The sequence below is a fragment of the Microtus ochrogaster genome, linkage group LG3 (assembly GCF_000317375.1).
Source record: "Microtus ochrogaster isolate Prairie Vole_2 linkage group LG3, MicOch1.0, whole genome shotgun sequence".
In the NCBI taxonomy this organism is placed as follows: Eukaryota; Metazoa; Chordata; class Mammalia; order Rodentia; family Cricetidae; genus Microtus; species Microtus ochrogaster.
Genome location: NC_022029.1, coordinates 13,850,746 through 13,862,989, shown reverse-complemented (window position 1 = coordinate 13,862,989; position 12,244 = coordinate 13,850,746). Strand labels below are relative to the sequence as shown.

The following is a 12,244-nucleotide window of genomic DNA, read 5'->3' as shown; positions in this document are numbered from 1 at the left end:
AAAAAAAAAAAAAAACAAAAAACAAAAAAAAAATTTGTAGTAGGGAACAAAGCAAAGTAATACTATCCATAGTAATAATCCCCCACAAAAGCATAAACATAAACAAATCTTCATGCATACAAATACCAGGCATGGTGGCAAACACTTTTAATCCCAGCACTACTACAAGGGGGACTCAAGGAGGCAGAGGCAAGCAGATGTCTATCCATTGAGGCCAGCCTGGTCTACAACACAAGTTCGAGGAGAGCCAGAGCTGTTGCACAGAAAAACCCTGTCTTGAAAAGCAAAACAAAAACAAAAAAAACATTCACAAAAACTCAGAAATCAGGCTGTGAATCACAGTACTTGGTTACAGAATAATATTAAAATAATAAAATAAGCATTAGAAAAGGGTAGGAAGAAAAGGTTTGCACTGCCTGCCTCACACCACCCCCATCTCCTAACAGCAGACCACAAACAGGGATACAGTGCTCTTGGAGGAAAGAAATAAAAGGAAACACAGGACCTATATCGCAGGACCAGGTTAGCCACAGTAAAACTCTTATCTGACAGAATCCCTACAGAACAACTCCACTGGCTAGTGTGTGTGGACTTACCCTAGAAACCTGCCCAAGTACTACAAGGGGGACTCAAGGCCCGATTTACAACACTACAATCAGCTACAAGAACCTGATACTTCATAAATGATGGTAATGGAAATACCTCAGCCATGGATTTTAAGCATGAACCTTAGCAGCCATGGAGAGGGAGAGACACAGAGAGCGAGCACTGCACGTGTGCAGATGTGCTCTGCCATGAGTACCACTGAGCACTGCAGGTCATTCTCTTGCACTCTCTATCCTATATTTTGATACAGAATTTCTCACTGAACTCAGAGCTCTCTAGTCCTGCTAGACTAGTTGGGTAGTGGACCTCAGTTGACTGCCACCAAGCCTATGCCTCTAAAACCACATACCCGCAAATAAAACTCTTCATTAGTATTTTATCACAGCAACACAAAACCAATACAGAAGCTGGTTCGAGAAAAAATGCGGTTGTTGCTATGAGAACCTGACCATGTTGGTTTTGAAAAGTTGTAGAAGGTTGTGTGACTCAGAGCTAGAAAAACCACTAAATGCTGTAACCAGAGCTTAGAGGGCCATTCTAGTTAGAGCCTGGATGACAGTGATGATGTCCATATGCTGACAGCAATGCAAACTGTAGAGACAATGCAAACTCAAGAGGTTTCAGAGAAGGTCTTCTTAGCAACTGGGCTAGAAGTCATTCATGTGACATTTTGTAAAGAATCTGGCTGCCTGCTGCTAATGTCCTAAGGACTTGTTTGGCATTAAATTTAAAAGTAATAAACTCATTTCTGTGGTAGAGAAAAGTTAAGGACAATATAGAATTGACTCAGTGTCATGGTAACTAACTGATAGCTTATATGCAGATCTATAATTTAAAAAAAAAGAAAGTAGGATAGGAAGAAATACTAAATGTATAGTTTGGAAGGAAAGGAGCACCAGAAAGCTTAATATTACATCCAAGTCGTATACTGAAAGAAAGATTACAATTGTTAAAGAGCCTGGCATCTTTAAGGAGAGGACCACTCTGCACTGGAACAATGGAAAGGTACCTTGAGGGCAGGACCCTCCCCATCTGTGATATCTGAGTGAGATGTCTACTTGGTCCCCAGTTGGTCAATGTTTAGGAAGTGATTAAGTGATATGCTCTCTCTATATGCTTGTGATTCAAGAGGTAGATGCTCAACTGCTGCTCCAGTCTCCTGCTACGACTCAATCACTCTAACCCTCTGGTCCAGTAAACCCAATTAAACACTTGGATAAATTGCTTTGGTCTCAGTGCTTTATCATAGCAATAGAAAAATAACTAAAAGAGCAACCAAGTTTCTGATTTGTGATAGGAAAAAGGCTAAGGGGTTGTTCCCTCCTAGAAAACAACCATTCCAGAATAGGAAAGCTGCTACTAATGTGGTTGAAGGGGATAAGATTCTAGCCTAAGATGGAAGCCAAATTTGGTAGTATCACCCACATGGTACTAGTTCTGGAGGCATTAAAAATGCAAGAGTGACCTTCTCACTCCCTGGCCATCTTGGTGGTTGATCTTGGTTGGGGGCTGTCCTGCACCTAAGGCAGGAAGATGGTAGTCACAAAGATGAAAAAGTCTCTAGAGTCAATCTACTCTAGGCTCCAATTTGTTATGAAAAGTGGAAAGTATGTGCTAAGATACAAACAAACTCTAAAGATGATCAGACAGGGCAAAGTGAAATTGGTTATCCTTACCAACTGCCCAGCTTTGAGGAAATCTGAAATAGAATACTACACTGTGTTGGCTAAAACTAGTGTCCATCATTACAATGGCAATAATATTCAATTGGTGACAACATGCAGAAAATACTACAGAATAAGCACACTGGCTACGATTGACCCAGGTGATTCTGATACTAATAGAAGCATGCAAGACCAGACTGGTGAAAAGTAAACCAGGAAAATTTTCCTGTGATAAAACTTTACCAGCGCTCTTTCAAAAAAAAAAAAAAATGCAAGAGTAAACGTGTTGTAGATTCTTCCTCTGCAGCTCCAGACAGCCACTAAGATCAGGCATCATGCGGTAATGCTAAGTCACTGTCCCTACCATGTCCTGAGAATCTATTATGTAAAGCTGTGAAAGTGACACCTGGGTTGCAGTGGAAACTCCAAGACGTTGGGGATGCTACAGTCATGAGACATCTGCCTCATGAGAATTGTACACAGGAGTGACACTCAGCCAAGAGAAAGACGTATGTGGTAGACAGTGAAACTGGAAGGGGAGAGCCATCCAAATCCTTTAAAACTAAAGTCACAGATAAAAGACATGGAGCTACAGGATTTAGTATTTACCCTACTGGGTCTCTATCTTGCTTTGGTCCAGAAATCACTCATGATGTCCCCATGTCTCTCTTTTGGGATGGGAAGGTATATTCCATGCCATTACACATTGGAAATATGAGCCAGGCAGTGGTGGTGCACACTTTTAATCCCAGCACTCGGGAAACAGAGACAGTCAGATATCTGTGAGTTCGAGGCCAGTCTGGTCTACAGTGTGAGTTCCAAGACAGGTTCTATAGGTAAAGAGAAACCCTGTCTCAAAAAGCAACAAACAAACAAATCTATTGGAAGTATGTAATTTGTTTTGTATTTTACATGGAATCTCAGCAATGAGTCTTAAAGTTAGACTCATTTCATGGATCTATGGGAACAGGGCATGGAACAAGAATGGCTGCCATAGGCTCAGATAATAGAATACCAGTTGGTAAGGCTGTCTGGAGAGGCTATGGAGCCTTGATGGAGAATATACGTCACTAGGAGTGGGCTTTGAGAGTCTATAGCTTTACCTCACTCGCAGCTCACTTTCAGCTTTCACCACGTGATTTAAGATGTGATCTTTAATCCCAGCACTAAGGAGGCAGAGGCAGGAAAATCTCTGTGAGTTCAAGGCCAGTTAAAAGATATACAGAGAAACCTTGTCTTGAAACCCTCTCCACCCCAAAAAAAGATGTGCTCTCTCAGCTTCCAGCTGTCTGCCACCATGCCTCCCCCACCATTATGGATTCTCCCTCTGGAAGCCCAATTAAAATCTTTCCTCCCTAACAACAGCAGAAAAGTAACTAACTAGTGCACATGCATACACACAAAAATTTGCCACTGTTAAGTAATGTTAAGAAAACGCTCAACTTCATTAGAGAGACACAAACTAAAACTATACTACACACGCTATTACAACTGGGTCTTGCCTATGATTCCAGGCACTTGGGAGACAGAAGAGTTCAAATTCAAGGTCAGCCTTGCAACTTAGTGAGACCTTGCTTAGTAAGACCTTAGGGAGTGGGGGCAAAAAAAAAAAAAAGAAAAAAGGAATGGGGTATAGGATCTATCTCAGTGCTAGAATGCTTTGGGGGAATACACAAAGCCCTCTGTACCACCAAAACACACAAAAAACTACATTAATTAGACTAGTCATAACAAGCATTGGCAAGTATCAAATTTTTTGTTGTTGTTACTGTTTTTCAAGGCAGAGTGTCTCTGTGTAACAGCCTTGCCAGTCCTGGAACTAGCTCTGCAGACCAGGCTGGCCACACATCCATAGTTATCACACTGCCTCTGCCTCCTAATACTAGAATTAAAGGTATGTGTCACCAAGAGTTATGCTAGAAAAACAAACTCTCTTTATCTTTAGTGAGGAGTAAGACAGAATATCTCTATGTAGCCCTGGTTGGAAACATAAAATCTGAATGAAAATGTCACAACCACTTTGGAAGATGAGCAATTTCTTACAAAATTAAATATACTAATTTATTAATTGCTAATTCACTAATCATAAATCTACCCACCACACTTTGTAGTACTTGCCTGTTTATCCTTGTTTTTTGTTTGTTTGTTTGTTTGTTTGTTTTTATCTCAGGCTTTTATGAATCCCTACTGGTCTCAAAATCTAAATCTTTCTTCTGCCCCAGACTTGAGTATTAATATTAAAGATGCTCTACCACACCTTCATTTATAACAACCAATAACCAAAAGCAAGAATTAATCCCTAAAAAATGAATAATAAATTATGACAGTTGAGATGACTCACACCTATAACAAGTATTACAATAATTACGCTGAGTGAAATAAAGGTAAAAATGTAGTATTTTAGTATTTCAAAGCTGGGTATGGTGGCTTGTATCTATAATTCTTCCACTTGGGAAACTGAGGAAGGATGATCACTACAAGTCTGAGGTCACCCTAGGCTACACAGCAAATTCCAGACAAACCTAGGACGAGAACAAGACTATTTCAAAAAAATAAAATGAAAATAAACAAACTTAAATTTTCATTTATATAAAATCAAAAACATATAAAGTTGAATTAAGATGGCAGAAAACAGACTAGTAAGTACTCAAAGAGTAATACAAGGAAGACACAAATGACTGAGAGCAGAATACACACAAGAATGAGGATATCCAGGAGGCTGGGCATTGATGAGTATGCTTGTTTTGATTATGATGATAGTGTCACAGGCATATACATATTACAGAACTTGCCAAATTGCAGAATACAAATACATCTATAGACATTATTTCAATTACATTAAGAAAAAGAGAAAACAAAGCAAAAAATCAGAATAATGATTCTTAATCTTTTTTCTACCAGAACACACTCTCTCATTGGTGACAACTGAAACAATGACTCTTAACAAGAATAGAGGGATGTCTGAACGCTTTAACAGCTTCTAGATATAATTAGCATACTTCTACCAAACACTATTTTAGAGTACAAAATTTTACATAAGGGGCTGGGGAGGAGGATCAGTGATTAAAAGCACTAGCTACTCTTCCAGAGGACTCAAGTTTGATTCCCAACACTCAGATGGCAGCTCATAACTATTTGTAACTCCAACTCCAGGGAATCTAAAGTCCTCTACTGGCCCATGTGGGCACCAGGCATACACAAGATGCACAGGCATACATGTATGTACACTTGCAGGCAAAACACCCATGTACATAAAACAATTTTTTTTAAAACAGGTTCTCTCTACATAGTCCTGGCTACCCTAGAACTCTCTATGAAAACCAAGCTAACTTCAAACTTACAGAGATGCCTCTGCCTCTTGAGTGCTGAGATTAAAGGATTGTGTCACCATGTCTGATCAAAATAACTTTTTAAAATTCTAAATAAAGATTCTTGAAAAAAATTATACAAAATGAAAGAAGGGTAAATAAAGTATCACAAATAAAGGCTGCCACAAGGTAAAGCACTTGCACAGAATGTACAAAACCCTACATTTAATTCCTGGCAACAAGATAAAACACAGAATAAAACATACAGGCAAATCTAGACACAGAGAAACTAGAAAATAGTAGCCAAAGGAATGAGTGAGAGGAAGGACAAATAATAAAACAGTCATCATGCGCCTTAGCTGTCAGCTGTACAGACACACAGAAGTATGTGGGAAAGGATGCACAGGACATACAAGAGGTTTGATTATTTTAAGTTCAGCACAATTGATTGTTGTTTTATTTTTAAAAGGAGTCTTGCCAAAAACGAATACCTGGGCTCAAGTGTTCCTTTAACTTCAGCTCCTCAATAGCAAGGACCACAGAACTAGACCACTGAACCCAGGAAAATGTCCTTTTTCAAAACAGCGATAAAGATACCTTCAGTTATTAAAAACAAAGAAGCTGTTTAGAGTCACCTACCTATCGGTGGTGCTTGGTATCGATCCACTGTTTTTCTTTGTCTCAAATTGTATGGCCTATCATTTTCTTCTCCTTCCGCCTCTTCAACTTCTATGTCTCCATCCTCCTCTTGAGATTCTAGTTTCGACATATAAAAGGGGAAAACAGTTTAACCCACAGGTATGATCCTATTCTACAACTGAGTATTTACATTTATCCATTATTTTTTGTCTACGCAAGTGACATTTTAAAATGTTAGCAATTCATGATAATAGCATAAACTAGTATAACCAAAAATAAACCTAGGTTAAAAAAAATCAATACAGAAAATAAAACATTGGGCTGGAGAAATGGCTCAGAGGTTAAGAGCACTGACTGCTCTTCCAAGGGTCCTGAGTTCGATTCCCGGCAACCACATGGTGGCTCACAGCCATCTATAGTGAGGTCTGGTGCCCTCTTCTGGTCTGCAGGCATTCACGCAGACAGAATATTGTATACATAATAAATAAATAAATAAATAAATAAATAAATAAACAAACAAACACACAAACAAATAAATAAATGAAAATAAATCATTGTTAGCCAGGTGTGGTGGCACACACATTTGATTCCTTTAAACAGCACTTGGAGGCAGAGGCAGACAGAGGTCTGTGAATTTGATGCCAACCTGGTCTACATAGTGAGAGCCAATCTCAAAAAATGAATGAATGAATGAATGAATGAATGAATGAATGAATGAATAGCAAGCCACAGTGATCATTCCCTGTGTCTTGACTTTCCTGGGAGGTTTTGTTTTTTAAAGATTTTTTTCTTTACACAATACACACTCATACAAGGAAAATAAATATTTTGTTTGGTTTTTTGTTTGTTTGTTTGTTTGAGATGGCATCAAACTATGTAGACTAGACCAGGCTTGAACTCACAGAGATCCTCCTGCCTCTGCCTTCTGAATGCTGGGATTGAAGATGTATGCCATCATGCATAGCTAAGTAAAAAATAAGTTAAAATAAATAAATGAATAAGTGGCATACTCCTATTAATTCCATCACTAGTGAGTGATGGCAAGAGGGTCAGAAATTCACATCCACCCTCTGTGACATGTAAGTTTAAGGCCAACCTATCTATGAGAACCTGTCACAATAAACAAACAAACAAATAAATAAATAAATAAATGAAATTTTTAGGATTTTTCAAACTACAGAAAACTTTAATAAATGTTCCGAAAAGAAATATTTTTTTTTAAGGCAGGTTCTCATGTACCAAGACCTACCTCAAACTCTGCTAAGAATGACCTTTAATTCCTGATCCTCTTGCCTCTCTCTTCTGAATGCTGGAATTATGTCGGAAGGAACATGCTACCTCATCTCAATTATGCTGTGCTAGGGATCCAACAGAGGCTTTGTGCTCTCTAAGTAAGTCTTCTACTGAATAACTGAACCACATCCCTAGCCTAGCCCCAAATCTATGTATGATTAAAAACGAAGTCTGGTAAATGCTCAAATTACACTTAATTCAAAGAACTATTCTTACTTAAGGTAAATGCTGAAGAAATGAGCCATTTTTGGTTTTAGTATAATAGTTTGTTGAGCCTATGAATAATAACTAAGCATAACTGATCACATTTTAGTAGGAAAATATAGGTAGGATCCAAAAGGCATTGATCTAAATAATGCTACAAAATACCTATACCTATGCCTGAATAAGTAAAAATCTTTTGTACTATGAACAAAAATTATACAGATGACATATTTACTTTAGAGCCCCTACTCAGTCAGCTAACATATAAAGGCAAATATCACATTATAAATCTGTCTCACCTAAACTAATTGCCTACAAATGATGCAATATAGAGGTTCTAACTAAAACATTTATTCACTATGTACCTTCATTAGAAAAGTGAGCTCTTAAACCAGCTGGTGGTGGGAGGCAGAGACAGGCAGATCTCTGAGTTCAAGCCCAGCCTGGTCTTCAGAGTAAGTTCCAGGACAGCCAGGGCCACACAAAGAAACCCTGTCTCAAAAAAGGAGAAAAAAATAAAATAAAATCATATATATGATTATATATCCTTTTAAAGACTGGCTAAAGTAGCCAGGTATGGTTGTGCACACCTTTAAACCAAGCACTCAGAGTCAGAGTCAGGTGGATCTCTTGTGAGTTTGAGGCCAGCATGGTCTATTGAGTGAGTTCCAGAACAGTCAGGGCTGTTACATAGAAAAATCCTGTCTTGGAGGGGCTGAATCTGGCTAATATATTAAGTACAGAATTTGAGAAATAATTGTAGTCTTCTTTGCCTAAGATTACCTTGGAAAGTCTGCTAATCTATATTTCCAATACACCAAACCTCCTGAAATCCATTTTATGAGATCAATGCTAATCGTATGGGTCACCACTTTATAAACTGACAAAGCCAATGTGCTTTCTGCATGTTTCTAGTTCTAACCCTACAAGTCCACTGTGTTCTTAAGTTCAGACCTAGACAGGTGGAAGGCAAAAACGCTAAAGATTCTGCCACTACTATTAGCACTTCTATTTTTCTCTATTTACATCTCAGTCTATAACAAAATTTGAAATCCAAATAAGAAAAGACTTGAGGGAATGGATAATAGAGTATTTTAGTTAGAGGGTACCTTCAGCAAAACAAAAGGGCTAATCTACTGGGCAGACTAGCCTACAGCCAAAGGCTTTGCACACTAGAAAACTTAAGAACTACCAATAGCCACTTCATTTTGCCAACTGAAGAAAAATGAAAATATAGATGCCAGATGAGTTCAAATTACCTCAAATCATACAATATACACCTAAAGACAAAAATAACAATCTAGTCTTCCCTCCCCACAGTTTTCTAGTTTTTCCATTAAGGTGCTTTACAGACCTTCTTCCTCGCCCTCAGTAGAAACTTCATGATGATTCTGTATCCCATAACTATTTCTTCTCAGTGATTTTCTTCGCCTTTTTACTCTTGAATACATATCCATATTTTCCTTTGAAATAAAGAAGTTTGTCAAATATTAACCTAGCATTTATTGTTATAAACAGCACTCAATAAATTAATCATGTCTGTTCAATACAATTTACTGAGAATCTACTTATGAGTCACAAATTCATGGAAAAAAAAGCTTCCTAAATTCAACAAGTATAAAGAAAGTATAAAGAAAAAGGAGAAACAATAAGGGTCAGGATACGACTTAGCTCATAGTTGTTAAATATATACACGGCCTCAGATTCAACCCCATGCATTGGGGCTTTTTCTTTTTCTCTATTTTTTTATAAAAGGGAGAAGGAAAAAATAAACAGAGAAGAAGAAAATGGGGGAGAAGAAAAGGAAGTTGGGGTGAGGAATTTGAAGAGGGAGTAGCAGGAGCAGCAAGAGCCAGCAGAGAAAAAGCAGTAAAATCCCCAACAAGCCTGAGAGATCTGACACCCTCACATACACATACATGCAGGCAAAACACCAACGCACATAAAATAAATCTTTTTTAACTCTGGTGTTGGGCTGGGAAAGTAGCTCAGTTGGTAAAGTGCTTGCCCCACATGCACAATGCTCTTCAGCACTCCATAAACCAGGAGTGACAGCGCAGGCCAGGGAGCAAGAGATCTGAAGTTCAAGGTCATCTTTGGCTCTGCCGCAGGAAAGGAGAAAAGAGGAGGGGGGAGGGAAGGAGGAGAAAAGGGGAGGATATGGGAGGGAGAAGGGAGGGGAGGAGGCCTACAGCTGGGCTCCTAATTCTTTGCAAGTATAAAGAGAACTACTTTGGGGGCTGTAGAGATGGCTTAGCAGTTAAGAGCGGTTACTCTTCCTCCAGAGAGCACAAGCTGGCTTCTCAGCACTCACTTCAGGGGATTCATAATGGTAACTCCAGCACCAGAGGACCCACTCATGCAGACCTACACATATGCGTGAATTAAAACCAAAAAGACAACTACAAGAGGAAACAAAATACTTGCAAAGGTTATATATACTAATGTTCTTACAAATTCTGTGTCTGTCCACATTCGAAGCCTTTCTACTTCTCCTGATCGACGATTTCGCCGGATATTAATATTATCCATTTCTTGTAATACAGCTTCAGCAGTACTAAAATCATATAATAAAGAGAGTTTAGACAATTATGGGCACATACATCATATCAGACACTTTAAAGGGCTCAATAAACTGTATTAAAAGTAGAGGTGTTCTATTAGAGGACAATTTTTCAACCCCCATATCTGGTAGTTCACAAACATGTGTAACTCTAGCCCCAAGTGATCCAAATCCCTCTTCTGATCTTGACTAATATTGTATATATACATACAAACACAACACACATAAAAATAAAAAAGTTTTAGGACTAGAACGATGGCTCAGCAGAGCACTGGATATTCTTCCAGAGGTCCTGAGTTCAATTCTCAGCAGCCACATTGTAGCTCATAACCATCTATAATAAGATCTGGTGCCCTTTTCTGATGTGCAGGCTGAACACTGTATACATAATAAACAAATAACAATAAATCTTTTAAAAAATAAGAGTATTTTTTTTAAAAAGTGAAAAAATAACTTAAACTTTTATATATTTATTAAACTCTTAAACTATTAAACTTTCATTTATAAGGCTCAAAAAAACCTTTGTTTATTAAAACTTCAAAAGTCTTAATATTTTTAATTTATAAAATAATTATTTAATTAATAAAAATAATTAATTTAATTTAAAAGGCAGAGACAAATGGATGACTAAATTCAAGACCAGTCTTATCTAAATAGTGTGTTTCAGGCCAACCAGGTCTACACAGTGAGACCTGTTGCAAAAAAGGAAGAAAGGAAGAGGCTGGAGAGATTGCTCAGTGGTAAAGAGCACTGGCTGCTCTTTCAGAGAACCTGGGTTCAGTTCCCAGCACCACAACTATCTGTGACTACAGTTCCAGGGGATCTGATACTTTCATACTAGAGCTCATAAAATAAAAAAGAAAGAAAACACCACCATAATATTATCGTAAACAACAAATAGATTCATGGTACTGAGTAGGGAAAAAAGTGAATCTTTTAATATAATGTTGTTAACAAAAAAAAAAAAAAACAAGGATATGATTTAATTTTGGTATGTGGTACTTATCCAGAAAATTCTGTTTCTTTTAATTTTCCAATTTCATGGTGTACAGATTCTTATAGCATAACCTAATAATTCTCTGGATTTCCTCTTTGTCTGTTGTTATGTCCCCCCTTTTCATTTATAATTTTGTTAATTTTATAATTTTGTTAATTCTCTCCCTGCCTTTTGATTAGTTTGGATAAGGATTTGTCTATCTTGTTGATTTTCTCAAAGAACCAGCTCTTTGTTTCACTGATTATTTATATTGTTTTCTTTGTTTCTATTTTATTGATTTCAGTTCTCAATTTGATTATTTCCTGTCATTTACTCCTAGATGAGTCTGTTTCTTTTTGTTCTAGTTTTCCGGTGTGCTGTTAAGTAGCTAGTGTGAGATTTCTCCACTTTCTCTATGTAGCATCATTAGTAATAGTCAGAACCTGGAAACAACCTAGATGCCCCTCATCCAAAAAATGGATAAGAAAATGTGGTACATTTACATATTAGAGTATTACTCAGCAGTAAAGAATAATAACATCCTGAAATTTGCATGCAAATGGATAGAACAAAAAAAAATCCTGAGTGAGGTAACCTAGACCCAGAAAAATGAGGATGGTACATATTCACTCATAAGAGGATACTAGCTATAAAGCAAGGGTAATGAGCCTATAGTCCACAACCCCAGAGAAGCTAAGCAACAAGGACCCTTGAACCCTAAGAAAAACATATATAGATCCACCTGGGAAAGGGAAATAGACAAGATCTCCTGAGAAAATTAGGAGCATGGGGTAGGGGGTTGGAGAACTTGAGGGAAAGGGATAGTCAAGATGGGGGAACAGATATTTCTTTAACTGGTTTTGGTTTTTCGGGGTTGTTTGTTTGTTTGTTTGTTTGTTTTGGTTTTTCAAGACAGGGATTCTCTGTAGCTTTGGTGCCTGTCCTGGAACTAGCTCTTGTAGACCAGGCTGGCCTCGAACTCCCAGAGATC

The 12,244-nt window shown here is 37.8% G+C and overlaps 2 protein-coding genes across 2 annotated transcripts in view; one reads left to right on the top strand and one right to left on the bottom strand.

The window, feature by feature from the left end:
- Positions 1–12,244, bottom strand: part of Atad2b (ATPase family, AAA domain containing 2B) — a 134,963-nt gene that overhangs the window by 92,638 nt on the left and 30,081 nt on the right. The window contains exons 5-7 of the mRNA XM_005360570.3: positions 10,169–10,271; positions 9,069–9,177; positions 6,218–6,334 (exon numbers count right to left, since the gene is read on the bottom strand). Of these exons, the coding sequence (XP_005360627.1) occupies positions 6,218–6,334; positions 9,069–9,177; positions 10,169–10,271 (329 nt within the window). The remainder of the gene's footprint in view (positions 1–6,217; positions 6,335–9,068; positions 9,178–10,168; positions 10,272–12,244) is intronic.
- Positions 2,140–2,481, top strand: LOC101990923 (60S ribosomal protein L30-like). The gene has a single exon (XM_005360569.1). The coding sequence runs from the start codon at positions 2,140–2,142 to the stop codon at positions 2,479–2,481; it is 342 nt and encodes a 113-aa protein (XP_005360626.1).

Coding starts and splice junctions, on each gene's coding strand:
- LOC101990923 (XM_005360569.1), top strand. CDS start 2,140: ATGGTAGTCACAAAGATGAAAAAGTCTCTAGAGTCAATCTACTCTAGG.